At 62.8% G+C, this 27945-nt stretch overlaps 1 protein-coding gene across 6 annotated transcripts; it reads left to right on the top strand.

Moving 5' to 3' along the window:
• Window positions 1-232: 232 nt before the first annotated feature.
• DOK7 (docking protein 7) lies at window positions 233-27945 on the top strand. Of its 6 annotated transcripts, none has more exons than XM_082728051.1 (10): window positions 331-498; window positions 570-615; window positions 6322-6552; window positions 7480-7680; window positions 16656-16775; window positions 18117-18236; window positions 19159-19865; window positions 23993-24035; window positions 26483-26611; window positions 26881-27934. In XM_082728051.1, exons 1-10 carry the CDS (start codon window positions 445-447, stop codon window positions 27015-27017), a joined length of 1788 nt encoding a protein of 595 aa, XP_082584177.1. In that variant the 5' UTR covers window positions 331-444; the 3' UTR covers window positions 27018-27934. The 6 variants fall into 6 exon arrangements, with proteins under 6 accessions (XP_082584179.1, XP_082584177.1, XP_082584182.1 ...); XM_082728052.1 differs by having other exon boundaries at window positions 348-474; window positions 26881-27937; XM_082728055.1 differs by having other exon boundaries at window positions 358-498; window positions 7480-7669; window positions 26881-27945.

Genomic DNA, 27945 nt, shown 5'->3' with positions numbered 1-27945 from the left:
ACGAACGGACTCCCTCCCCACTACCCTGCAGAGGAGGGGGCTGGAGGGCTGGGGTGGGCGGCGGTGAGGTAGCAACCTGGCCAGGGTCCTCCAGGGTCAGGAGATGGTCAGGGTGTCTGGGGACAGCTCTGGGATGGGGGGAGGGGCAGGGGCCCAAGGGTGAAGCCGGGTTGGTTGAAGACACACTTGGAACGAGTCTCCGGGTGGTCAAGGTTTTTTTACTTTGGGATGAGAACCCCCCTCCCCGCCCGCGGGAGCCCCTCGGAGCCCCAGGCTGCGGGTGCAGGTGGCCCCAGGTGCCCCGCCCGCGCCCCGCCCCCGCCGGCCCGCCCACCGCCGGCTGCCCAGCGCCCTCCCCGAGCTATTTTGAAAGTGACCCTGGGCTGCGCGGCCGCGGGGCGGCGGGGAGAGGCGCGGCGGGCGCGACGGGAACCATGACAGAAGATGACCGAGGCGGCGCTGGTGGAGGGCCAGGTCAAGCTGCGGGACGGCAAGAAGGTCGGGGCGCGCGGCGGGCGCGGGGCGGGCGCGGGGCGCGGCGGCCGCTTACGCTCCCTCTGTCCCCGCAGTGGAAGACTAGGTGGCTGGTGCTGCGCAAGCCGTCGCCGGTGGCAGGTGAGCGGGCGCGGGGCGCGGGGCACGGGCTGGCGGCGGGCGGCGGGCGGCGGGCGGCAGGCACCCCGGCCTCCAGAGCCTAGTCCGTCCGGAGCGCGGCCAGCTCGCCCGAAATAGCCGGCGGCGCCGGCCGGGCGGTAACCGGAGAGCAGAGCGCGCCGCCTTGGGGCCTGCTCCTGCCGGGACCCTCCCGTACCCCAGCTTCCCGGGACGGCCGGCCGGAGCTGGGGCTGGGCGGTGGGGGCCCGCGGGGCAAGGGGGGCGGGTCGCAGGGGTCAGGAGCGCCAGGGCAGAGGGTGCTCTCCCCTTCTCCTGCGGGCGGGGGGAGCACCCCTGGGGAGGCGCCACCCCTGTGTGCCTGGGGGAATTGAGTGGTGCCCCTGAATCTGAATCCCGAGGGGACCCTTCAGAAGCGTCCACCCAGGGGGCCCTTCCCACCTTGGGTGGTGAGAACAGAGGCTGGGCCCCCAGGTAAGAACAGGGGTGCTTCTGCTGGGGAGAAGAGGCAAGACTAGGTTGTTGGGGGTGGGGGGAGTGACTGAGACTACCCATCCCCCCTCAGTTGGGTCAGCACCCCCAAAGTGGGAGGAGGCCAGCCCTCAAGCCCTGACGGAAACATTTGGCCTCAGCGAGACATCCTCTTGCATTTGGGGGGCTCAGAGCTCCCGGCCTGCAGCTGTTTCAGGAGACAGGTGTCCTGGCATTGGCCCAGGCACCCCTGGGTCTGTGTGGGGTGCTGGGCGTGTGACTGCCTACTGCCTCACACATGTGGGGCTGCCAGAATACCTTCCAGGGCGCCCAGGTGTCTGTCATTTCCCAGGAAGGATTGGGTGGGGGGCGCCCTCCCTGCTCTCTCTCCTAGGTTCCCTCATTCCCTGGGCCGTGCCTGCTCACAGTTGCCATCCAAGGGCCTACTTTTGGCCGGGGACACACTTGGTGCGTGCCCAGGCCTCAGCTTCCCCTTCCAAGGGGGCCCCTGTCTCCCCGGATGGCTTGCTCAGCCACCCAGTTCTTCCTGTCCAGACCCTGCACCTGGTGCCCCAGGGGCCCGTATCCAGGGTCAGGGCTGACTGACAAGGTGTGGGGCCTGGGGAGACTGAGTGGACCCTGGAAGGCGGGATTGCAGAGGCACTGGTCAGACCGAGGGCAGGGGGCAGCGGCACAGCCCCCAGTACCACTGAGGAGCCTTGGACCAGCTGTGGCTGGAGGCAGGGACTGGCTGCAGGTTTGGGGGTGGGATGGACTGAAGAGTAGGCCCAGAGGTGGTCTTTGTCCCCCCTTCAGCCCTGGGGGGTGGATTTTCTCTCAGTATCAGAGAGAGCTATCTGACCGGTGAGCTCCCTGCTGGACCCTGGGAGCACCTGCCCGCAGAGGGAGGGCCTTTCTGCACTGTGGGGAGTTTGCAGGTGTCCCCGGGATCCAGAATCTGGACCTCTAGGCCCCAGTGGTCATGGAGCCTTTCCTGAGCCTTCCTGTGTGTGCAGGAGCAATAGGAAAGGCAGGTCCCATGCAGAGAGCACCGTAGGAGTAGGAACCTGGGGGGAAGCCCCCAGCAGAGGAACCAGGACTCGGTTTGAGGGTGTTTGTTGCAAGAGTGAGGCAGGACACTCCAGGCAGGTCCTTGCATGAGAACCTGGGTGGTGGAAGGGATGGAGGCCAATGCAAGGTAGGCTCCTGCCCCTCTTAGCCCACCTACCATGTCTCCTCCCTAGACCCAGAGTCTCACCCCGCCCCTCCCACCCCCAGTCCTGGGGCACAAGGACCCGCCTCGCCATTCTTAGGCAGCCTTGTGGGGGCTGTGAGCCCAGCTGGTCTCCAACACCAGGGGTCGTGCAGGAGCGGGGCCTTGGCATGGGCCCCATGCGGCTGTCAGCCTCTCTAAGGAGGGTGTATTCCAAGAGAGCCAGGCACCAGGTGGTGGTGGTGGGGAGAGGCTGTGTCCCATGGGAATGGGCATGACGTCCCAGTCCCAGGCTGGGCAGGGAGTGTGAGCAGTGGCCAGCCTTTCTGTCCTCGTGGAGACCTCGAGGACGTGTGGGGGGCGGGGCTGGGGGTTGGAGCCCCCAGGCTCAGATCTCGATTTTGCTCACATGCACTGTGTGACCCACACCGGTCTCCGTCAGGCTCATGCCATGGCACCTGCTGAGGGTGGATGGCAGCCTAGCAGGCAGAGGGCTGAGCCCCCACGGCCTGTGTGCCCCCACTGATGCCTGTGTTCTCGGGGTGGCCTGTCCTCGTGAGCCACACAGCCCTCGTGAGCCACACACCTGTCCCCTGTGAACAGTGTGAACGTGTTTCCTTCCTGAGTCAGATCCTGAACAGGGCTGGGCTGGCGCTGTGTAACGCCTCCCGGCTTCAGCCTGGTTAGCAGCCCCTGTCCCCAGCGCTGCCTCCAGGCTGCCCCTACCCAGCAGAGTCCCCTTGGGCTCTAGCGGCTCAGCTGAAGGCACTGTGCCAAGGTCACTGACAGGAAGACTGACTCCAGCCGCTGCTGCTCCTGCTGCGTCCATCCGCGTGGGTGTGGATCTCTGTCTCCATCCTGCTACAGCCTCTCCCCAGGCCCGAGGCCGGAGGTGTTCCTCTCCCCAGCCTGCCCTCCCCCAGGCTCTCAGCCCCTGGCTGCTAGCGGCTTTGAGGGCTCATGACCCCATGGTTATTTTTACATCTGCACACTCTCATGTCCAGCCGCCTGCATTTGTGCACGGTGTCCGATGGGCCTCTGCGCTCACGTGTCCTGGAGGAACTGGCACAAGCCCCGCCCCTGTAGCCCCCTCCCCACATGCCCCCCCTCCCCCCCGCCAATCTGGGCTTCTAGGCCTTGGTAGTCATGGAGCCTTTCCTGAGCCTTCCCATGTGTGCAGGAGCAGTAGGAAAGGCAGGCCCTGTGTGGAGAGCACCACAGGAGTAGGAACCTGGGGGGAGCCCCCAGTAGAGGAACCAGGACTAGGTTCCTCTAGGAACATAGGTCCCCCCCCCACCCCCTGTCCTTGTGTTGCCAGCACTTTCATCCCTCTGCCACATCTGCCCTGCTGGGAAGTCCTCCCCACCCCAGCCCCCCAGCCTGGCTGTCGCCATGGTGATCACACGGCCTGGCCCAGCCTAGAGCACCTCTTGCCTGACCAGCCTCTGCTCTGCCCCAGGCTCACCAGGCCCCTGACCTGGCACCGCATGCCACTCTTCCCCTCCCTCTCCTGCCCGCAAGCCCTTTGGGTTCCTGCCCCTGAGCCTTCACTCTGGCTGTTGCCTCCAGCACAGCACTGATCCCGGTGGGGCTGCGTGCTGGCGTCTGGCGTCACTTAGAAGTTTTCTGCGTTATGTCCTTTGGGAGGGTCTCAGCCCTGCACTCAGGCCCCCGCAGCCCCTGTCATCTCTTTGACCATCTCCCCTCCTGGGGGTCAGCTCTGGGGGGTCTGGGCTGCCCCCCGGGTCCCTTGGCTGCTCACGAGGGGGATGATGGGGCAAGGGGCTTCAGAGCGGGAGGCATGGGGGCTCTGAGGGATCCCAGCAGGGGGTCTTCATGGGAGCCCGCTGGACTGCCCTCGATCACAGCAGGGTACAGTTGCTGCAGGGCAGGGTGGGCTCAAGGGGGATCCTGGCCCAAGGCTCCCTGCTGGGGGGCTCTGTGCCTGCTGGTGGAGGGCATTTGCTGGGGGTTAGGGCTGTTAGCACCTGGCCTGGGCAGAGCAGTGTCCATTCCTCAGATGTAAAGCAGACTGAGCCTGAGTCTGTGGTCGTAGACGTGATTGGGACAGGGTCAGCCAGTCTCCCCTCATGGCACCTGTGCCCTTGGAGGGGCTCAGCAGCCACGGCAGTGGGGTGGGGTGTGTGCGTGTATGTGTGCAGATATGTGGGTAAGCACACATGTGTATGTCTTTGCTGCTGAGTGTGTGTGTGTGTGTGTGTGTACCTGTCAGTTGTTGCTGCCTTGGTTTACCTCCTTGTCACCATGAGCCCCTCTTTCCCCTGCCTCGGGCCTCCAGCTGCCCAGGCCCAGACCCTCTGTGGACCCTGTGGATGGCCCTGTGTCCTGTCTCTCGGGCCGCAGTGCAGCCTGGCCACCCCCTGGTGCCCTCTGGCCGTGAGCTGGGCCCATACAGCCACATGGATGGGAGCCCAATAGGGGCCATTGGAGCAGGGGTGTCCGGTGCCCTTCCTGAGCTGCCGACCAGGAGCCCTCACCAAGCGACCAGTCTTGTTGGTGAGGGGTGAGGCCATAGGGTGTCCGGTGGAGCTGTCCCTCTGGGGCAGGCTTCAGCATGCTGGCCCGTGTGTGTGCAGGGGTGCTGTGGTCCGGGAGGGGTGGATGTGGTTTCTCCTGGGCTGGCCCTGCTCTGTTTCGGGCTGGACCTGAGCACTCACTTCCTTCTGGTGCCTGTCGGTGAAGCTGGTTGGTGGTGAAGAGCACTCCCAGGGAAGAGGTTTTTAAAACATGATCCATTTATTGCCCCAGGGGACATGGAGGGGAGAGGGAGGGAGCAGCTGCAGTCCCAGGGCCCCCCTGGGGCCCCACACTTGCTGTGCCCAACCTGGCCCCCTCCCCAACACCCCTTTCCCACCTGTGCTGCTGGGGCTTGGGGGCTCTTAGTGCGAGGTGGATGCCAGCTGCTTTAGCCGAAACTGGGCGGTGACCTGGGTCAGCTTCCCCCACCCCCAACTCTGGGCAGAAGGTGGGAGAGCGACATAGCCGCCTCCTTCAGCCTGTTTGCAAGCAGGGACTTGGAGGATGTGCTAGTGTCCTGGGGCTGCAGAGATCTGACAAAGCCGGAATCCAAACAGATGGAACAGGTGCGTGAGGAGGGCCTCAGGGACGGATGCCGGCTCTCACCACGTGAGGGTGCTGTGGTGGCGGTGGCAGACTCCGCTCTAGGCTGAGACTCTGCAAAGTACCATCCCTAGCCAAATCTGGCCCTCTGCTTGTTTCTGCAATACAGTTTTATTGGAGCGTAGCTGTTCACTCACACGCTACTTTAGCTGCTTTCACAGTTAGGTCTCTGGGCCAGACGCTGCATGGTCCATGAGGCCAGAAGCAGTTCCCGTCTGGCTCTTTACAGAAAGCTGCACTGACCCTGCTTGTGGCTGTATTCCTGGGAGCATGACTCCTAGAACAAAGGAGGTGACAGTCTCACCCATCTGACAGATGGTTCCATGCTGTCCCTTGTGCTTGAGCAGACGATGGCCTGCCAGCAAGAACCCACCTTCAGGGCTGCTGGGAGGGAGAACGGCTGGGGACGGCAGATAGACAAGGCACCAACTTCTACACAGACGACCCGCTGTGCCGGATCCCAAAGCCTACTGGGGGGAGGGAGCGTCAAGGGTGGTCGCCGTGTCCCAGCATGCGCGGGCGGCCTTGCCTGGTGCTCCCTCCTGAGGCTGGCCGTCCTGTAGCCCGCAGAGGCTCGCTGTCCTGTAGGCGGGCCCTTCTCACGGCTCTCTCAGTGCCCAGACCTCTGGTGACACAGTTCCGGGGCATCTCCATCACAGAGCCAGAGCCAGGGGGGCAGGCCCAGCTGTGGAGTGTTCTGGGCCAGCCTCTGCCCTGGGGTTCGGTGCACCGTGTGAGACATTGCCCTGGAGCCTCTGTGTGGCTTGCTGGGGGCCATACCTCGAGCCTGAGACTCTCCCTCTGCAGGGGACGCAGGGGCGCATGGGGGCTCAGGGGCGGTGCCGCTGATGGCCTGTGCCACATGTCTTGCCCTGCTCCTGCAGACTGCCTGCTGATGCTGGTCTACAAGGACAAGGCGGAGCGAGCCAAGGGCCTCCGGGAGCGCAGCAGCCTGACGCTGGAGGACATCTGTGGGCTGGAGCCCGGCCTGCCCTACGAGGGCCTGGCCCACACGCTGGCCATCCTCTGCCTGTCCCAGGCCGTCATGCTGGGCTTCGAGAGCCGCGAGGCCATGTGCGCCTGGGACGCCCGCATCCGCTATGCGCTGGGCGAGGGTGAGTGGGGCCGGGGCGACACACACGGGGCGAGGACGGGGACCCTCACGTGCAGACTGCCAGAGCCGTGACGAGTGTGCCGAGCGCCTCCCTTGCCAGGGTCTGTGCCTTGGGCTTGCGGTCTGGGAGGGGATTTGGGGAGCAGCAGGGGCCGCGGGGTCGTCCAAGCTCCCTGACTCAATCCTGTTAGTTAGAACACGGCTCTTCCCCCGAGGGGCCTCTATCCCAGCACAGTGACTGTCCTCATGCTCCCCTTGGCTGCCCCTCCCCCCAAGCCTGAAGCCAGCGTACCAGGGGGAGCGAGGCCACAGAGACCCCGTCCCACTGTATCGCCCACCAGGGGTGTGGTACCTTCTGCGCCTGAGCCGGGGAGTCAAGGAGGGCCGGTGCAGGGGTGGCTGGGCTGGGTGCAGAGGTGAGGGGCCCCTGGTGAGCTGGGGGAGGAGGAGGGGCCTCATGGCAGATGCCAAGGAACACAGCCACCATCAAGATCAATGACGCTTTAACACGGTTTTTAAAACCCTCAGGATCAACGAACATAGCCTGTGATGAGCAGAACACTGACATTGACCCTGCCGCGATCCTGCCCTGCCTTCCCCTGCCCTCCTGACCCACCCCTGCAACCTTGACCAGCCTTGTCTTTATTTAGCCATTTGATACCCCATTCATCACAGACTTGTGCATTAATTTTAATTAGTTTTAATAAAAAATCATTATAATATCTCTGGCCTCAGCCACTGCATGTTTGGGGCCTGAGCCAGGGGCTGCCCGGGGCTTGCTGGGGTCAAGTTGGCCTTATTGGGACAGGGAGGGTGGCCTCTGGACCAGGACTGCATCTAGGAGCGGGAGGGCACTGGCTGGGCTGGGATGAGGGGCAGCCGGGCCTCTGCTAGCGGTGACGCCCTCTTGCTCCTCCCCTGCCCCCAGTGCATAGGTTTCATGTGGCGGTGGCGCCGGGCACCAAGCTGGAAAGCGGCCCCGCCACCCTTCACCTCTGCAATGATGTTCTCGTGCTGGCCAGGGACGTCCCCCCAGCGGTCATGGGCCAGTGGAAGCTGTCCGACCTCCGGCGCTACGGGGCCGTGCCCAACGGATTCATCTTTGAAGGCGGGACCAGGTGTGGGTACTGTAAGTACGTGGGGCCCTGAAACCTGCGGCTTGGAGCCGTGCGCCTCCCCCCGAACCCTCCCCGTCCCCAGCTGCGTGCATCTTGCTGGCATCCTGGGGACATGGCAGGCGAGGGTTCTGTGTCTCCAGACCTGGTGCTCAGCCGGGGCCAGACCCTGGCGGCCCCTGTCTGGCCCTGGCTGCTGAGGGTAGGAGGAGGGGCACCCAGCTCCCTGGAGCCAGGCTGGCCCATCGCAATGCCTGGCCCTGGGTCTGGTCACGGAGCCCCGGGGCGTTTATGTTTGGACTTAATGAAAAGAGAAAAAGGGGAAATGAATGAGCATGTCCATTGAGGACATGCCGAGAACACATTTTTGGAGGGAGGATTCCTCGTGGCCACACCAGCTCCCGTGGTCCTTGAGCCCCAACAGCAGGGGCATGGGGGGAGGACAGGTGCCCTGAGGTGCAGGTGAGGCTGAGGGCCAGGCCCCCCACGCTGGAGTCCACGGTGGTGCCCTGGTGAGGAATGTGTTCCCAAAGTGTGCCTGTGGGCTGGAGCAGGCGGGAGCCAGCGGGAGTAGCAGAGCCCGGTCCTTCTCCCACGGGGAGCTCGGCCCCTGTGGGGACGCCCATTGCTTGCCAAGTATGGCTGTGTGCATGCATTGGGGGCAGGAGCCCCCTGCCCTCTGGCTGGAGGAGCCCAGGCCCACTGATGCTGGCTGCCCAGGGCTGGCATTGCAGCCCAGTGGCCTCCCAGTGACCTGTCCCATGCCCGGGACGACCTCAGTCAGGGTGTTGGGTTGGAGGGGTTTGGGTGGGAGCTATACACCTTTATCTGGGACCCCTTCCAGATGGGATCACAGCCCCCTCCCTTGTGTGAGGGGGCCCTGGAGGCTCTGAGCAGCAGGCCATCTCTCCCCACCTGTGCCCCTTCCATCTAGGGACACTGATACTCCAACTGACAGTCTCTCCCCAGCGGGAGGCCTATCACAGGTGGGTCCACAGGACTCTGGGACTTGGGTCCTACCCAGAACTCCCCAGCAGAGGGACGGCGTTGGAGGGACCGTGTTTGTGCTGGCTGGCTGGGTCCCTCCTTCTGCAAAGAGTGGGCAGGGTGGGACAGGCAGACGGGGACCGCATGCCAGTGGGTCCTGCCATGGGAGCCAGCCCTGGGGGGCAGCCTGTGGGGCCCTGCCTCCAAGGACCTAAGTCATATGAAGGTGAGGCTCCTGCTCAAGGCAGTGAGATCTGAATTTTTTGATGGGTTGGTCCTGGGCTTGGGGGAGGGGAAATGTCTGACGATGCAAAGGCAGACTGCGGGGGTGGGGTAGTGAGGTGCAGGGGGTTTGTGGGGCTGTGGTCTCCAGCTGTGGGGTGGGTGAACCAGGCCCTACGGTGTCTGAGTTCTGAGCACAGCTTCCCCGGGGGTATGTGTGGTGAGACACCAGCCAGAGCCCCCCTCCTGCCAGATGTGCCCTCAGGGCCCCAAATTCTGGTATATTCGGTGGGGTCAGCACTCTGGGGTCCAGAGCAGAGGAGGAGAAGGGCACCCAACCTTGTGGGTGGTTGGAACTGGGCCACTGGGCAGTGGGTCCGGGGCAGCCCTCCCTCCACCAGATCCTATCCATGTGCGGGCCTTGGAGGAGGGAGAGTGGGGTGCAGACTGCCCAGGGGCAGTGCTGACGTGTGCGCCCAGGGAGGCCAGTCAGGGGACCCCTTGTCCCGGAGACCCTCAGATTTGCTGGGCGTGATGTAATAGGGTGTCAGAAAATTCTGCCTCGGCATGTGGGGGCCCTCCCTGCCTGTGAATGATGGTGGGGATTCGGTGTGGCTGTTGTGAGGGTCGCTGTGACCTCCAGGGCTGCTGGGAGCCCAGAGGGAGCCCCCGTGGGGCCTTCCTGGGGCTGCTCCCTGGCGAGCCGGCACCCCGACAGGATGCTGACCTGGGATTCAGTAGCCCCTGCGGCTCCGAGCTCTCTGGGGGGGGGGCGGGCAGCCGACCAAGAAGAATACCTGTGGGGTTGGTTCTGCAGGGCTCCATTGTTCAGAGACAAGTTTGCCAGGGCTCTGCCTGCATATGCTTGGTCAGAGGCCGTCACGTGGGGCCACCGTGCCCCTGCCCATGTGGTCAGACCGCTGCCATCCAGCACCAGGGCCTCCCTGCAGGGATGTCAGAGTCTTGGGGCTGCTGTAGACAGTGACCACAGACTGGGGCTTTAGAACAAGGAAAATGGATTCCTTCACAGTCACATCCACAGTCAAGGTGGGTAAGGGGGCTGCCGGGGGGCTTCTCCTGCCTCTTCTAGCCCCTGGTGGCCCCTGGCAGCCATGGCCTTGTGGCCGCCCACTCCAGTCTCTCTGCTGTCAAACAGCCATCTCCTGTATCTTCTCTGTGGGACACCAGTTGTGGGATTTAGGACCAGGCGATAACCCAGGATCACGTCTCATTTCAGTTGGTAAAAGACCATTGTTTCAGGGAAGGTCACAGTCCCAGGTTTGGAGTGTGACCTGTCCTTTGGGGACCACACTGTTCAGTCAACAACATGGGTCACCTTGACTGTGAAGGTTTTAGAATTTGGATCCTGGGAGTGTTTGATCTGGAGGATGGAGAGCTGGGTTGGAATCGTTGGAAGGGCCTGGCCAGTCTGGGGCCTAAGAAATTAGCCTACACTGGGGCCTACAGTCTCAGCCCAACCCCTAGGCCCCCAGAACCACACCGTGTGGTGCTTGAGCACAGATGATTCTTCAGAGAGCAGGAAACGGTCCCCGGCCCCCTTTGCCCACCCCGAGTGTCAGGAGGCAGAGGGCTCCGGGCTCTGACGGGTGTGGGCATCAGGGTGGGGTATAACCAGAATTGTTTGGCCGTGGCCTCTCTGGGCTCTCTGGGCGGGGCCAGGTATGTGGGCTTGTCGTGTGGTTCTGGGTCCCTCCCGGGTGGGCATTTCCTCTTTGTGGCCTCCATGTGGACGGTGGCCCGTTCAGAGTCAGATGGGAGTGGGCTTGTTAGCTGGGAGTCCAGGGTCTCCCAGGGTGGACTTGATTCTCTGTCTCTGGGTTGGTGGCAGCCCAGTGTGTATGGTTAGGGCTTTGAGGCAGGAACAGAGGATGCGACAAGGGGGAGCCTGCCCAGAGCCCAGGGAGGGCAGGCCATGGGGAGGGTTGTGCGAGCTGAGCCTAAGGGTGAATGGAAGTTTTTTGGAGGGGGCCTGGAGGAGGTCTCTGTCCCTTGCATTAACGGATTGTCCTGTCAAGGGCATTTCAAGGGCATTTCCACATCCACATAAGCCAGCTGTATTTACAAGTGATCAGGGTCCTTGGATGCTGAGGACTTAAGCAGGGGCCAGAAAGGTCCTTGAGCCTGTGGGGGAGGTGCATCGTGATTAGTCACTCTCAGAAATGCACCCCCCCCAGCCCAGACATCCTGCATGCTGGACCCTCCCCCACTCACTGTGCCCGGCTCTTCGGGGCACTATCCATGGCTTCAGCCTCTTGGAGCATGATGGGCATTTCTAAGTGACCTCTTTTTTTTTTTTTTTTTTTAAAGAATGTATCTTTTAGGGGCATCTGGGTTAAAGCCTCTGCCTTCAGCTCAGGTCATGATCCCAGGGTCCTGGGATCGAGCCCCACATCGGGCTCTCTGCTTGGCAGGGAGTCTGGTTCCTCCTCTCCCTCTACCTGCCTCTCTACCTGTGCCTACTTGTGATCTCTGTCTGTCAAATAAATAAAATCTTATAAAAAAAAAAAAGAATGTACCTTTTAATGTTTTATTGAAATTCAATTTTTTTTTTAAAGATTTTATTTATTGAGAGAGAGCTAGAGAGTGGACACACAAGCAGGGGGAAGGGCAGAGGGAGAGGGAGAAGCAGGCTTCCGCTGAGCAGGGAGCCTGACATGGAGCTCAATCCCAGGACCCCGGGATCGTGATCTGAGCCGAAGGCAGATGTGTCACTGACTGAGCCCTCCAGGTGCTCCTCAGTTTAGTTGTAAATGACTATTCAAGTGAGTTAGCCAGGAGGAACTCTCTTGCTGTGTGCTTTGAACACTTGCATTGTCCAGCTCTGCTAAGTCTGCTGGCGGGTGGACGTTGTGGTCCGCACCCTGGGCGATCTGGATGGAGCTGGCTGAAGCCCTGAGCACAGCAGTGTGTGTCCAGCATGGACAGGTGACCTTCACAGTGTGTGCAGGAACCCCGCTAGGGGTGGGGGGCGGCAGATGGAAGGCTCAGGTTACGGAAAGCCTGGTTGGAGTCACAGGGAGCCATCGAAGGGCCTTGAGCGGGAGCATGCCACCCACATGTCTGTGTAGGGCGATGACTTTGGCCCTAGGCTTCAGATGGGATTGAGGTGGGGGGCCTGCAGGGGGCTGTGAGAAAGCTCTGGAGGTGGTCTGAGGCCGAGTCAGTGGCATGTTTGGGTGGGAGGTCACTGGGAACTTCAGGAATGTTTACGGGGTGGTTGAAATGGGGAGAAAGGGACTGCCAGCCCCCGGGTGGGCTGGCGAAGGAGGAGTGCTTGCTGGGGCAAGGGTCCCAGGAGGGTGGAGCCCCTGCCCTGACCAGGCCTGCTGCTGTGCTTTGCCCGCAGGGAGGCATCCAGCCCGTGCAAAGGCTTGGCAGCGGTTCCCTTCCCCTCAGCTGCACGTTAAGGGACGCTTATATTTGGGGTCATTTGACAGGGACGGTTCCAGGTTTCTAAGAGGAGATGCAGTCTGCTCTCTGGGTCCAGACCACCAGGTACATTACAGATAGTTTGTGATCAATCGCACCCCTCTGCTGGGAATTTCTCACATTGGGGTTGGGAGTAGGCCTGGAATCTGTTGGCCCCTTGGATCTCATTAGGGGTTGGCGTCCCAGGCTGGTCCTGGAGTCCCTGAGTGTCCAAGACGATGCCCTGGGCTTCTCCCCTGGGAGGGCTTCACTCTACTCTGTTTCCTTCTGGGAAAAAAGGCCCAAGGGGAAGGCACCGTGTCTCCTGGCCCTTGGGGACAGGCAGTGTGGCTTCCTGTGGGGGGCAGCCTCCTCCCCCATCGCCAAACACAAGATGTTCGGTCCTTGGACACAGAGTCCCACTCAAGACCGTCAGCTGGCCCTTGAGGAGAGGCAGAGAAATGTAAGATTGTGGGTCTGCCCTGAGGAGCCTCTTGCCTGAGCAGGGAGCGCCCAGGTGCCCAGTGTGCCCATCGGGTGATGGCGGCACGGCTACCTGAGAGGAAGGTGACTCACTGAGGAGCGGGCTTCAGGGAGCAGGAGAGGAGGAGCATCCCCTCTTCAGGGATGGAGCTCCCCTCCAGCAGCATTCCTACACCCGGCCCAGGGTGGGCTGCATTGTGCCACGGTGCCTGCGAGAGGACACAAGAATTACTTACTTTGCATTCACTGTGGCAAAATAGACACACGCAGAATTTACCATGTTAACTGCGGTCAAGAGGCATTAAGTGCGCTCAGTGTCATGCAGCTGCCCCGCTGCCCTGTCTAGGCTGGCTGACACTCTGTCCCCCGTGGACACTAACCCGTCTGTCCCCTCCCCGGACCCTGACACCCACCATCTACTTTTTGTGTCTGGATCTGACTCCTGTATGGGGCTCGCGGAAGTGGGATCGCATGGTCCCTGTGTCTTCATGGCTGGCTCATTGCATGGAGCACAGCGTCCCTCAGGCTCATCCGTGCGGTAGCAGGTGTCAGGATGTCCTTCTTGCTCGAGGCTGAGCTCCGTTGCACTGGGCAGATAGATGGACCACTTCGTTTATCTGTCCCTCCATCTGTGGTTGCTACTGTGGTTGTTGGGGGCACAGGCCTCTGCTCGGTGCCTGTTCTCAGTTCCTTTGGGCACACACGGGACGGGGGCTTGCTGGGTCTGCCTTTGATGTTTTGAGGACCCTCCACACTATTTTCCACACCGACCCCTCCCACAGCGCACTGGGGTCCGGTTTCCCCACATTCCTGCCAACACCTGTTGTGTTCTGTGGTTTTGTTTTCAATCAGTCTTCCTGGAGGGTAAGACCATCAGAGGAGATAAAAAACTTGATTTTGAATGAATGTGTTTCTTTGAACTTTGGTCCTATCTCTCAAAATAAGGGGAGAGAGAAATGAAATTCTGCTCAGCAGATGTTTGCCTCTGTTAGGGAGCCCTGTGCAAAATGATATCAGAGGGTCCCGGTCAGCTGCATTCTGAACAGAAGTCTAACACAAGGCAGGTTGGTGCCGCCCGGGCAGAGTTTTCTAGAACCTTCTCCGCCCGGAAGTCCTCCAGATGCTTCCAGGCACTTTCTCCCCAACGGGACTTTACCGTGTGCTCTTGGTCTCCATGGAGCTGGGACACCAAACTCATGCAGAACTCAGGGCCCTGGGGGTTATCTGGACTAACTGCCGCCCACGGAACTTGGCACATCCCATGTTTGATTGGAAGAGTGTTTCTTTCTCGGGGTCGTGACTCCTTCCGTGTGATGTGACATCCTTCACGTTGGAGATATTGTCCTAGGAACTGACTGCACTTACAAAGCCCGTGAGGTTTGCCGGCGGCCCCCAAGAACCCAGCAGGTGCTGGCTTCCCGCTCAGCACAGTCTCTCTCCTCCCCATCCTGTTTGCCTGTGTCAGTGATCACAGGGCAAGAAATACCCTAAACTGGGCAGTTGTGTCTTTACTGTGACTCTGTGGGTCAGGGATCTCTGCTCCATGGGGCGGACGGATCATTCAGGCTGTGGCATCGGTGGGTGGCCTGTCTGGGAGGCGCAGGATGGCCTCAGGCACGGACGCTGCCTGGGGCTGGGGCTTCATGGACAGGGATGGGGGGAGCTGCAGGGGCTGTCTTCACAGTGACTGCATGGCAAAGCATACCCAAGTGCCAGGAACATTTTCTTGGGGGAGGGTCCACTCCTCTGGCTTCCCTCTTTCCACCATACTGAGTGCTGGGCGTCCCCTGGGCAGCTGGCCCTGGGTGAGACACTGGGGTCCTAATGTTTCTGAAGTGGTCCTCACGTATACGACGTGGGGCCTGGACGCCAGGACAGCATGCAGATGAGGGCAGAAGCCAAGCAGAGGACCACAGGGTGTGACCTAGAGGAGGGGCTCCCTCCAAGCAGCACGGAGGGGATGATCAGGGCTCAGGGGTCAGGAACAGTGACGTCAGGTGAGCAAAGGCTCGATAAGTGAAGGAACATTACAGGTGGCCAAGGGGTGTTGATGGATGGGGGTGGCCGCCTCCTTGGGGGAAGGCTCAGGTGGGCTGGTGTACTTCGGGAGCTCCCGGGGTCCCCAGGGCCTAGGCTGGGGGAGTGGAGCCCACAGAGGCCAGCCAGCAATCAGCGGGCTGTGTGTCCCGGAGGCCTTCCCTCGAGGCTCAGGCAGCCCAGCCCTCAGAGCCATGTGCCGTCCCCAGGGAACCTCTGTGGTCAGCTCACTGGCGTGTGTGGGGGCGGCTGCCATGGCCCCAGGCCTCGCCGGCTGCGTCTTGGGAAGCGTGATGCTCAGCAGACGCCTGGTGGAATGCCGTCGGCTCCCCTCCCTTAGTAATGTGGTTTTTTATAGTCGGGGGACTGGTTGTGCTGCGGCCTCTGGCAGCTGACCGTCTTGGGATTAGAGGCCCGGCCTTTTTGTGCGAGCAGGCAGGCCGGCCCCCTCCTTGGGGTGGGGCAGCAGCCGGGCGGGACGCTGTGGGCCGGCCTTCTCCTCGACTGTCCTCCAGCCTGGGCCCACGCACAGCTCACAGGGGACAAGCCGCGGCTCGGAGGCCCGTCCATCTGGCTGGAAGCTCTTTGGTGCCTGGATGTTTCCAGATGGCCCGCTGGCCAGGCTGGAGTCCCTCTTGGCCCTCTCCGGGCCTCAGTGTACTCATCTCTAAGTGGGCTTGTCACCTGCTTTCAGGGGGCTTTGAAACAATGGAGCTCCAGCAAGCAGAGGGAGCTGGAGCGCCCCAATCCTTGGCGGGGGGCATTGCCTCGTGTGGGGGGCTGGCCTGAGTCCCCAGGATCCCGGGAAGACTGGTGGTGACCGTGGCCGGCAGCCAAGTTTTAACTGGGAAACGTTCCCCTTCCCTCTGCTGTCCGCCTGCAGGGGCGCTCTGGGACCTGGCCTTCCGGAACAAACATGCCTTTCTTTGGGCGACGGGTGGAGGGCAGGGCGCAGAGGGATTCTTGTGTGGTGACAGCAGCTGCGTGTCCAGTCCCATGTGGCTTGGTGTCCCCATTCACTGGGCGGGTAGTGAGGGATTTCATTCACGCTGGCGGGGCCGCAGCCGGGCTGTGCTGACTCACGCGGCCTGCCCTCTGCTGGCTGGGGCCCCCATGGGCAGGACCTCGACCTCCACCCAGGCACACGTGGGCCTGGGTCCCCCCTGAAAACACACCCAGGAGGAGGTCCGTGCAGAGGGCATGGTGTATCGCTGACCATGGCAGAGCCGGCTGCCTCGTGTGTGGGGCAGGCCCACCTCACGCAGACTCTGACCCTCAGAGCAGCCCCTGGTCAGGAGACCAGGTTGGGGGGCAGCTATTGAGGTCAGGGGGCACCTCTTGAGGTCAGGGTCCCCCGGCTGCTTTCTGGCATGTGACCCCCACTCTAGGGCAGCCTGTCCCTTGCCCCTCTGATAAGCCAGGACACCCTCACAGGCATCTCCCTGTGGCTATGTCCTCCCGGGGCGCCCCCAGCGCTCCGTCCTGGCCGGTGGACCCAGGACTCGGGACCAGAAGGATGGGATGTGCTCTCCCGGCACTGTCCTGGAACGCAGCATGGTGGCCACAGCTGGGCTGGGGCACACAGGCCCGGGGTGGCCAGGTGTGCGCCCTGGCTGCCTGGACAAGATGTGTGGGCCTGGAGGACAGAGTGGGGCTTACGAGGGCCGGGTGGGGGCTCATGGGGTGCCCAGGGCACACTCCCCGCCACCCCCACTCCTGTGTGTGTGGTCCCCGCCTTCTGCATCCTGGTGTCCTCGGTGGCCCATCCTGCAGGGGTCCCGACCCACCCGTGTGGGGCCAGGCGACACCAGGGTCTGTCTTCCCTCTGTAGGGGCCGGAGTGTTCTTCCTGTCCTCTGCCGAGGGTGAACAGATCAGCTTCCTGTTCGACTGCATTGTCCGTGGCATCTCCCCAACCAAGGGGCCCTTTGGGCTGCGGCCGGTCCTCCCAGGTGTGTGTGGGAGCATGGCTGGCGGGTGGGGTCTCAAGGATGGGTGGGGTCTCACCGGCGGGTGGGAGTGAGGTTGCCCTGAGCTCTCCTGCTCTTACCTACCCCCTTCCCAAGGTGTGGCTGGGGCACGTTCTCCAGGAGCCCTGGGCCAGGATGGAGCTGGATGCCGGAGGGCCAGGCTAGCCCAGGCATGTGGGGCTGCGAGCAGGGCTAGACCCCTGAGGTCCCGGCCCCTTTCTCCCACTGGAGGAAGGTCTGCCCTCCCCTCGGGGACAGGCCTGGGGGGACAAAGGCTGATTCTCATCACCTCCTTTGACCGGCCCACGGGGTGGGTGGTACCTGGGATCGCTTGTCACCTTGTCCAGGTGGGAGAGACCATGGCCTGTGGCCACGCGGTCAATGAGCTCACATCTGTGGCCTCCTTGCATGGGCATCACAGTGTGGGCCATTCAGGCCACCTGGGGAGGACAGAGGGGAGCGACCAGCCAGGTTCCCCTCCCCACACACGGCCCTGGGACAGGCTGGGGAGGAGGAGGCTACCACGACCAGAACCTGCGGTCTGGGCTCTGCGAGACAGTATGGCGGCGCCCTCTGCTGGTGCCCTCCTGCCTTGCAGACACAAGCGGGGCGTAGACAGCCGGGTGTGGGCGGGACCGTGAGACCAGTTGTGTGGACAGGTGTGGACAGGCCTGGTTGGCATTGCGTCTAGGCTCTGAGCTCATCCTGAGATGTGGCCTCCACTGGGTTAGGGTCATGCTCCAGGCCTTCTCGGATCTTGCGTTCACCCCCTGCTCAGTCGGATCCGCGTGGACATCAAGGGCAGGAGAGGCAGGCCACCCTACGCAGAGGGTTGGGAGGGGAGAAGGGAGAGTTCCGAGGTCTGCCCTGCCCTGAGCACAGCCCCTTGCACTCCCGTCTTGGTCCCACCACGGTTGGGGTGCACTCTCTCTGCACCCTCACTTTGCAGATGTGGACAAAAGCTCAGGGCATTCGTCCAGCGCCGGTGTCTCGCTGCCGCGTCTACTGCCGGAGGGGAAGTGGTCAGGAGGACACGCCCACGTCCCCACCCTGGACCTCACCTGCCGGCTTTGGGGCACAGGACATGGGCTGGTGGCCGTGGCCGAGGGGCCTGGAGGGGGCAGGCGCCCTGAGATTGGTGTCCTGTGGCTGGGGTGCAGGCATGGGGAGGAGCTGGGACTCCTGGGGGGTCCCCCGTGGCCCTGCAGTGGCCTTGAAGCACGCTCAGCACACATGTGGCCCCGGAGGTGCGGGACTCTGAGGCCGGGGGTCCGGGATCGGGAACTGAGGCCACGTCTCTGCTGACTGTCCTCTTTGCCGCAGACCCGAGCCCCGGGGGACCCGCCACCGCTGAGGAGCGCGTAGCCCAGGAGGCCCTGGAAGCCCTGAAGCTGGAGAAGCGACTCAGCCTCCTCTCCCACGGGGTCAGGCCGGGCAGCGGAGGTAGGCGGCCTGGGCTGGAGCGGGCGGGGGCGGGGCCGCGGAAGGGGCGGGGCTGCCGCCACGGGAAAGGCCTGGGCTCCTGTGCTTTTGCCCATTCGTTCCCTCTCTGTCTACTCATTCGTTCGTTCTCCCCTCTGCTCACTCATTCATTCATTCCCCTCTGCTCACTCATTCATTCCTTGGCCTTTGCTCACTCATTCTCCTTCTGCTCATTCGTCCTCCCTGCTCACTCACACCTTCATTCATTGCCTACCCCGGCTCTCTCATTCCGCCCTCCCCCCACTCATTCGTCCCCTCATCCCCTCATGGGTGATATCGCTGGCCTTGGCCCTGACCGGAGGCACAGTGCTTCTAGACAGCGGGGAGGGCTGGTGTGAATTCTTGCTGCCCATGCCTGAATCCGGCCACAGCCTCTTGTGGTCGAGCTTTACTGTTCGTGCCCAGCTGACAGGCCCCTTCTTGGCAGCCTGCGACTCTCAATTTGCTGCAAAACAGATAGAAGGGGCTGTGGCCATGTGAGGGACCTGGCTGGGGATGGGGGTGGGGCCTGTCTGTCCTCTCTGACTGATGCCAGTCTCCGGGGGTGCACTGGGAGCACGGTGGCCTGCCCCTAGAACAGGGAGCCTCGATTTGCATCAAGCGGCAACCTTCTGGGGGCTCACATCTGGTTCCCAGAGGGCAGTGGCCAAGGAGGCTGGAGGGAGAGCATGGATTCCCAAGGGGGCTGGAGGTGTGAAGGACTGGTATTCGACAAGGAGCTGGAACTCCCGCTGCCAGCTTGTGCACCAGCCTCCAGGCAGTGGGGAAGCTTGGGTAGGGGGCAGGGTGGGCCCTTGGCTGATGTCGCCCCCACCCCCCCCGAACCTGCTCCTGGCCCCCAGAACAGCACCCACACCCCCAACCTCCCTGCACTCTGTCTCAGGGGATGACCGCAGCCTGTCCAGCTCATCCTCGGAGGCCAGCCACTCAGACATCAGTGCCGGCAGCCGACTCACAGCATGGCCAGAGCCATCCCTGTCCTCGGCCAGCACGTCGCAGGAGGGCCCGGGGCTGGCGGCTGCCCAGGTGTCTGGAGAGGCTGCGCCAGGCATCTCCAGGCAGCCCCCTAAGCCACTGCGGCCCCGGCAGCTGCAGGAAGTTGGCCGCCAGAGCTCCTCGGACAGTGGCATAGCCACAGGCAGCCACTCCTCCTACTCAGGCAGCTTCTCGTCCTGTGCCGGCAGCAGCCTGGATGTGTGGCGCACGGGGGACGAGTTTGGCTCCTTGCTCAGCCTGCCGCCAGTGGCTGGGGTGCCCGAGCCCAGCCTGTGCGCCTGCCCGCCAGGGACAGCTGAGTACCAAGTGCCTACGGCCCAGCGGCACCATTATGACACGCCGCGCAGCCTGCGCCAGGCCCCCAGGGACCAGAGCCCGGCCGCGCAGGGTGGCCCCGACGACCCTGGGGCTGGGGACTCGGGGGGCCAGATGTCCACGGGGTGTCCCTCCGGCTGGCTGGGCACAAGGCGGCGGGGACAAGCAACGGAGGCCCCGGGCTGTGAGGCCCCTGGCGAGGGCTGGGAAGCAGGCAGCCCCCATGCTGGGCACCCTCCGGCTTTCTTTTCCACCTGTCCGGTCTGTGGAGGACTCAAGGTAAACTCCCCTCCCTGAGAGCCGCAGCCCAGGCCCGCTGCTGCGGGGGCTGCGTTCTGTCCCTCCTGGCAGAGTGAAGGGGAGGCGGTACCCTTTGTGTTGTCGTGAAGCCTGAGACTGTGGGCATGGTGGCGGCACGGTGGGGAGGGCTTGGAGGAAGGGGTGACACCCCCAGAGCCTGCCCTCTGGGGAGCGGAGCCTGCAGAGAGGGCTCCCGGGACTTGGAGAGGCCCAGTGGCCTGCAGCTGCAAATGCGTTCTGGAAAGTGGGACGCTCCGGTTGGCGCCGGCTGGGCGCTCCTGGCATCCCAAAGCCCGCGCGAGGAGCAGGTGCTGGAGACACAGGCAGCACTGTGTCCTGGCCGACTTGTGCCACACCCTGGGAGTGAGTGGGGTTGGGAGGCCCCTCACTGGCCATGGCCGCCTCCCTGTCCTGTTCACTGCCTACCCAGGGGTCGGCCATGCTTGACCTCTTGGATCCGTGCCCTCTGTTGTGCATAGGCGTGCTGCATGGGACGTGTGGCACAAGGCATGCAGGACGAGATTTGCCTGTCTGCCCCATGTGTCCTCTGGGAAGCAGCACCACAGGGGCCCATCTTACAGGGGAGGAAACTGAGGCTCAGGGGTTGCAGGGACTTGTCGGATCTGGGTCTCCTGGCATGCGGACTGTCATGGCTCACCCACCAGCCTGTTCTCACACCTGCAGGCTTCCCGGCCAGGGGCAGGCGGGGAGGGCCTGGCTGCAGCCCCCGCCGAGCAGGGAGCAAGGTGGTGATGTCCTTGCAGTGGCCCACGGTGTCAGCTTGCCAGGAAGCCCCACGAAGGCTCCGGGACCCGCAGCTCACTCCCCCGCCCACCCTCCTGGCTGAGGCTCATGGTGAGGACCAGAGGAGGCCAGGGTTCCCAGGGCCCATTCATGTGCATTTGGAGGGCATGTGGGCGACCCAGGGGTGCAGCAGCTTCTGGCACCCTCCATGATCTGTCTGCATGGGGTGCAGCTGCCTGGCCTGGTTTTGTCCCTTCGTTCCGCGGCTTCGTGCCTATGCAGTTCTGGACGCGGGCAGCGCTGATCTGCACTGTCTGCCTTCAGCCCCCGGCTGGGGGGCAAGCCGCTCATCTGTAAAGATTTGGCTTTGTACCTTTACTGTTGGCTGAAGACCTTTGTTGCTCTCTGACGTTTTTAAAAACCTGACACTGTTTGTAATACATTCTTAGACTGGAAATAAACTGTTCTTTTCTTACCGTCTTGTCCTTTTCCATTTGCCAGCCCCTCCCCCTCCCACCCAAGCCCTCTCAGTGGGGCCTTTGACTGTCTCTGAAATCTGGGGGCCCAGGCCTCCAGACTGTGGGTTTTGGGGGCAGCCTGGGGCCTCTCCTGGGTAGGCTGCTTTCAGCCAGAGTGCCCTGGAGGCCTGAGAAAGGAGAGGCAGCGCCTGGCGACCGACAGGGCCTGTGTGTGTGATGCGTGTGCACTCACGTGTGATGTGTGCACGCGTGAGCATTCATTTGCATGTATGTGTGCTGTGCACAGGGTGTGTAACGTGTGTGCATGTGTCTGTAGTGTGTACACAGGCTACATACATTTGCATATATGTGCGTGCGTGGTGTTCAGGTGCAGGTCTGATGTGGAATGTGTGCGCATGTGATGCATGCACAGGAATGTGCATCTGTGCACATGCATGTGTTTGTATGCGGCGTGTGTGCATTGCACATGTGGCGTCGGTGTGCATGAATGCATGCGTGTGTGCCTGTGCACGTGTGGCATGTGTGTGCCTGTGCACATGTGTGCTCTACCTCGTGTGTGCACTGTGTGTGGCATGTCCCCCTGTTCAGTGGACCACGGCGAGGTCCCTGATGGTCACTTGGACTCAGGCAGGGGGCTCCCTTTGTCCAAGTGACTCCAGGGGGCATCCTGCTCTGAGCCTGGAGCCCCCACGCCCTCCCATCTCCCCCCTTTGGGTGGCAGAGCTCCCACCTCACGTTTCCTGCACATCCCAGGGGCCACGCCCCGCCCTGTCCCACCCATTTTCACCCTTGTCTATCACCCTGCTGGAGGAGCCAGCTCTGCACTGCCCCCAGAGTTGGGAGCTCTTGAGTGGGGTTCTTGTGCCCTGCAGTGTGAGGAAAGCCAAGCTTCGGGGGCTGAGCCGCACCTGCCCTGCCAGCTGGGTGGCCTTGGACAAGTTACTACACATCTTTGAGCCTCCGTTTCCTCCTGCTTAGATGGGGACAGCAGTCCCTATCTCTCTGGGCACACGGAGAGGGTCTAACGAGGTGGCAGAGGCACGCAGCCGGTAGATGTCTATTTACAGGAGCCGTCATCAGACTCGCTCTTGTCACCTCTGCCCCGAAGCACCCCAGTCAGTCTGGCTGCCAAGGAAATAAGACTGTGAGCTGCCAGGGCCATGAGATGGGGGCGGGGGTGGCTGCTGCTGCTGCTGGGGTCCCTTGTTGTCTGGGCTCAGCCCTGCTGCACTCACAGGGGTTCCCGGCCTCAGACAGCCTGGGAGGGTGGCAGGCGTCTTCGACCAGAGCCTGCTGAGGCCCCAGAGTTTGCTTTGCCCTCTCCCCACCGTAAGAAGCGGGGGGGTGCTGGCCAGTGCTGGGCATCCTGTGGACCCCTGCCCCTGGTGGGCATCCTGGCTGTGGACTCCGTCTCCTCAACTGAGGTGGACCCCTGGCTCTTCAGGGAAAGTCCGTCTGGGGGTGAGGCAGTGGGGATGAGCTGTGGCCTGCCTGGGACTCAGGCACAGCTGGAGCTGGTCTTGGCTGGAGGTGTGGCGGTGCCACTGGGCTGGTCGGGGTTGGGCTATCGCGTGAAGTCCTCAGCCAGAGGAGGGAAGGAGCCACAGGAATGGCCACTGACTGGCATGGCCCTCTGGGGGCGTTGGTGGCCAAGGCATCTTGTGGGATGGAGTGACTCTGGAGGAGGAGGGCCCGGCCCTCCACAGCTGCCCCTGCACTCCAGCATAGCCCTGGGAATAGGGTCTGTGGCCCAGAGGCCTTGCCTGGTGGGGCTGGGTGCCCCTGGAATTGGCAGACCCGTGCTGGGAGTCCTCTCTCCTCATCCCCCCAGAGCATGTGCAACCCACTTCCCCAGAACTGGGGGTCAGGGGTCCTGGCCCCCAGCAAGGGCCTAGGGTAGATCTGAATCCCACTGGTGCTCAGTGCTGGGTTTGAGGCTACGCCTGCAGGACTGGCCCCCAGAAGCAGATGCAGTCTGGGGGGGGCCGCGGGTGGTGAGGAATGGATCTGTGGCTCCTGGTGGGCACTGGCCTCCTGACACAAGGTCAGAGGTCAGACACCCACTGCCGAAGTCCCAGGCCCTCACAAGGGCTCCTTAGCACTAGGTGACGGTGAGACCGGCTCAGCGTGCCCAGGACTGTCCCTTGAGCCTGGCCCTAGGGCCAGGGTTGGGGTGCTCTGACTCGAGTCTGTGGCATCCAGCTAGGTTCCCCGGAGTGGGCTTGGGGTTTCTGCAGCCCCAGCCCAGTTCCCAGTTCCCCACGAGGTGCTACCACTGGGCTGGGATCCCCACACTAAGGGCGGATGCTGGGTCCTCTCCCCTCACTTGCCCTGGGCCCATCCCTCGAGGGCTTTGGGAGGTGAGGCCCAAGCTCAGTGACCATGCCAGCCATGGGCCACTGTCCCTCCCCCTGGTCAGACCCTGCCCTCAGCCCTGAGGCCACCAGGACCCCTCCCTCCTGCTCATCCCTCCACATGTGCCATCAGGTACCACCAAGAAGCTGTTCTGAGTTCAGGGGACTCATGTGGTCCCTCTGGCCTCTGTGGGCCCCTCCATGGGCGCTGCTGGGGGAGGGGTTGTGGGGCCCCAGGAGTTCCTTCTTCAGCCTCTGCGCTCCTGGGGGCCACACCCCCTGCCATGCAACTGCAGACAGAGGCCAGGGGCTAGAGCTGCCAAGCCCTCTCCCCAGAATGGGGCAAGCAGGGGTCAGGGCTGGTGGGTCAGCTGGAGTCCTGGGATATGTGGGTAAGAGGCACCTGGGAGATGAGGTGGTCGGGCCCCCAGTGATCTGGTCACACCTGGGCCAGCATCCTGGTCGTCAAGCTGGGGCGGGGGGAGCGGGAGCCGAATGGACAGACTGATGCATGTTCTCTTTGGTCTAGGGAGCAGTGGCCTCACCTCCCCGCCTTCTGATGATGCATTCAGGTAGGTCTCAGCTCTAGGACCAACTCCGCTGGGGCCTTGGGACAAAGGAAGTAGGGGGATGTAGTGGCTGCCTTCACGGCCCAGTGGGAAGCTCTCTACCACTCAAGCCGGCAGATGCTAGGGGACAGTGGGAGGCAGTGGACAGAGGGTGACACGGGCAGTGAGGGGGGAAGTGCGCAGCCCCTGCCAGCGTGGGGCAGGCCCAGGCAGGGAGTGGAGGACAAGTGTGGCCAGCTTGCCCAGAGGGGTATGTGGATGGAATGGTTACGGTGGGGCTGCCTTGGAGCCTCAGCCTTCAGGAGGAAGCCATGTCCTTGGGGTGAGGGGTCCCTGTGATGGGCAGGGAGTGAGGGGAAGGCTTGGGGTCTCCAAGGCCCAGTTAGAAGGTGAGGGCTGGGCAGAAGCTTGCTGTCACCAGGGGAAGGTCTGGAAGGTGCGGTTGGCGGTGGGGAGCTGGAGGTCAGGGGTCAGCTCTGTGCCTTATCTTCTTGGTGGAGCCTCTGGGCTGGGGATGGGGGTGTCCTAAGGAGCTCAGATTCTCCATCTTTCTTTAGAGATCTGACACCTGTTGGGGCCAGACCCTGCAGGCTGACTCTGAGTGGACCTTTGGGGGCAGGAGTGGGTGGGCAGGGCTAGTGGCAAGCAGGGTCCACAGGAATGGCCCACACCAACTGGCCTTGGGGTTCCCTGGGTTGGGATAGGGCCCCGAGGACCACCCCTGACAATGCTATTCTCTGACACTCAATCCCAGACGGTCCTGGACACGTCTTCCTGCTGTCCACCCGCCTCCCCGTAGGGTCCTGGGGATGTCTTTGACCTTGACATGTGGGGGTGGGGCATCAGGACCTGCTGGGGGATACAGCCCTTCCTACTGAGGTCAGGGGCTGGGGGATGTGGGGCCCAAGCCTGGTGGGACAGAGCAGCTTTCCTGTGTGGCCAAGGGCAGTGCCAGGCATTGGGCCATCCAGAACCCTCTGCCCCTCTCCTGCCTCCTCCTCCCTTCCAACTGACAACTGTGGACTGGGCAAGACGTGGGTCCAACCTAAAACTAGCTGCTACGTCTTGGGGACGTGTCCACGTGACTTTGGGGCCAAGGCCCCCTCCTCGGCTTTGAGAGGCTTCTGTGCAGAGGCCTGGCTTCCTTCCTGGTCTCCCCTCAGACCCCGTTTCAGCCCCTGCAGAGTTCCACCCAGGTCTCTACTCTCACCCACTATTCCATCTTGTCTTCTATCCCTTGGCACACGCCTCCTTCTCCAGGCAGTCTGCCCGGGTCTTCCCTGGCCTCGCTGGTCTAGGTGCTCTCCTGAGTGCTTCACCTCTTGGGAAGAGGATCTGCACCTGCCCCTCTGTGTGCCAGGGTCCCCTCCAGGCCAATCGAGAGAGAGTCCCACACTGTTGGGGGCAAGCTGGAGCGCTGCGGGTCCTCCTCATCTGGGAACAGTCCTGGCTCTGAGTCTCTGGGACGTGCAGGCCTCCCCTCGCATCTGGGGGGCCTTGGGCATCCGTGTTCCATATTTTATATCAGTAAAGTGGGCATGGCCTCCTGAGGGGGTCCCATTGTGCAGGGACCATGCATTGCAAGGAGGTGGGGGTTGTTGCTCAGGGCCACCAGGCAGGGAGGGGACAGGAATCTTGTGACTTGCTTTGGTTCATGGAGTCAGGTGGGGGCACCTACATGGCCGGGCCCCATATGGCTCTGTGGGCCGGTGTCTGTTCCTCCCTTAGCTCAGGGCCTCTGTGGCCTCCCCGTCCCTGCTGGGAGCAAGCCCAAAGTCCTGTGCCTCCCACCCCTGGCCTTGCTAGAGCAGCTAAAGGGCACGAGGGTGACAGGCACCCAAGCAGGTGTGGACCATCAGAGGGCACCTTGGGGCAGCAGGTGTCGTGTGAGGGGACAGGGCACTGTGCGAGATGGCGGCTGCCCACTGAAGTCCCCAGCCCTGGCCTTGGCTCTGTCGACCTGTGAGCAGGCCACTCAGGGATGGCAGAATGACATTTGCTACTAGGAAATTGGGGATGTGCCTGGGGCCATCCTGGAGGAGGTGTCCCTGTGGATGGAGGTATGGACCTGCGGGGGGGGGGCTTTCTGTGGAGGCTCACTTATCCAGAGAGGGTCCCTGAAGCCTGGAGCCGGGGGGTGGGTGAGTGGTGATACGGGGGGACAGCCATCAGCGTTGAGGACGGGTGGCAGGGGCTGAAGTGAGAGCTGTGTGTTCACTGGACTGCAGCAGGCCACAGGGCATCCACGGGAGCAGCTCAGCCGTGATCTGACCACTATGCCAGGAGAGGAGTACCCCCTTCTAGAAGCTCCTGGTGAAGGGAAGCTCAGGAACTCAGAAAGGGCAGGGCTGGGCCAGCAGAACCTGAGAGCCGGGGGCCATGGATAGGGTGCCGGAGGGAGTGGGCACGGAGCTCTCTGCCCCCGGAGACTCACTGACTTCCCCCCACAGGAGCCCCAGGGTCCGAGAGACCATGCAGCGAGGCGCCCCCCTATGTGAACGTCCCCGTCAGCCCCTCCCCCAAAGCGCAGCTTCAGTACCTGGGCCTGGAGCTCCAGGGGGCCAGCGCCGGGATCCGAGGTGGGTCCCCATGTTGGGGATGCAAGCCTTGGCAGTGGAGAGGGACTCCTCCTTCCAGGACCCCCACCGGTCCAGATTCTTACTGAGCTGTGTCCCTGAGGGTGTGGCCCCACCTTCCTCCCAGCTCAGCAACACCCCTACCAAGCTCCAGTCCTGGGTCCCATCCCCTCTTCCAGGCCAAGGCCTCTGCGGGGAGGGCGGGGGGGCGCTGGTGGGGGCTGTGCGGGGGTGCGGGGGCCGGCCAACCAGCTCATCTGGGCTACTTTCAGGGGCTGGTGCATCCCGCTACGCGCAGATTGACATTGTGGCCACTGAGGCGGCCCACAGAGCAGGGGCCCGGCACGCACAGACCCGGGAGGAGAGGCTGCCAGAGCTGGACCAGAGAAGGAAGGGGACCCCAAGGTGAGGACAGCGCCCCCGCCGGGACGGGGCAGCTCAGCCAGCTGGCCTCGCTGTGGCTGCCCACAGCCCAGAGCACCAGGGGGCCCTGAGGGGACCGGAGAGCAGCACGCACAGCTCTGGGATGCAAAGCGCCCTCCCCTTCCTTGGATGTCGTGGCCTCCAGACTGAGGCCAGGACTGCCGTTGGGAACACACAGCCCCTAACCACAGCAGGGCCAGACCAGGCCCCATCCCTGCCAAGCGTCCTGTAGCTGCCTCCCTCTGTCCCACACCCAGGTCACTGCTGCCTTGGGCCTGGGGACTGTGCCATCCATGAGCCCTGGGGGTAGCGGGACTGTCCCCCTTCAGCCCGGTCAGGCTGCTGGTACGGCCCGCACATGCGTTTACTGGACTGTGTTGCTTCTTAGGACCCATTATTGTTTGACCTGTAAATAGTTAAAAATTGTTAACGTTCTATTTTTAACATGCACATTATTTTCCTGAAGGATGAAGTGCTTTCTCTTCCTTGGGCTGTGGCTTAGCCTGACCCGGATGTGGTTCTCTTGTCGTGACACAGCACGGGCGCTCAGGGCCCCGGTTATACCTGCCTTGGCAGGTCTGGGTAGGGTTTCCATGTTTCCTCCCAACAGTGCCTATAGCCTTGGGGAAGTTGTATGGCATTTTCACAACTCTGTGAGCAGGAGGGAATGCTCATGGCTCCAGTGGCCGAGTGGGGTCTGGGTGCTGGGAAGTTTCCAGAGTTGGCAGTGGGGCTTCCTGATATTCCTCCCTTGTCATGAAAGGGAAGCATCAGACTGGGCCTTCTGACCCCGGTCTCAGAGAGGAGATGAGGCTCTGATCTGCCTGGCTGGGGTCTCCAACCACAGCCTACTCAGAGACATTCCTCCTGTCTTCCCGCCCTTCTCCCTCCCATCTATCCAGCATCCACCATCC

This window comes from Mustela nivalis (assembly GCF_964662115.1).
Source record: "Mustela nivalis genome assembly, chromosome: 4".
Lineage (NCBI taxonomy): Eukaryota > Metazoa > Chordata > Mammalia > Carnivora > Mustelidae > Mustela > Mustela nivalis.
This window is presented reverse-complemented; position numbering and strand designations above follow the sequence as displayed.

Excerpts from the sequence above, each read along its gene's own strand:
- DOK7 (XM_082728051.1), top strand. The coding sequence starts at position 445 with ATGACCGAGGCGGCGCTGGTGGAGGGCCAGGTCAAGCTGCGGGACGGC. Across the intron at positions 616-6,321 it reads CAAGCCGTCGCCGGTGGCAG|ACTGCCTGCTGATGCTGGTC; the intron begins GTGAGCGGGCGC and ends CTGCTCCTGCAG. Across the intron at positions 18,237-19,158 it reads GGTCAGGCCGGGCAGCGGAG|GGGATGACCGCAGCCTGTCC; the intron begins GTAGGCGGCCTG and ends ACTCTGTCTCAG.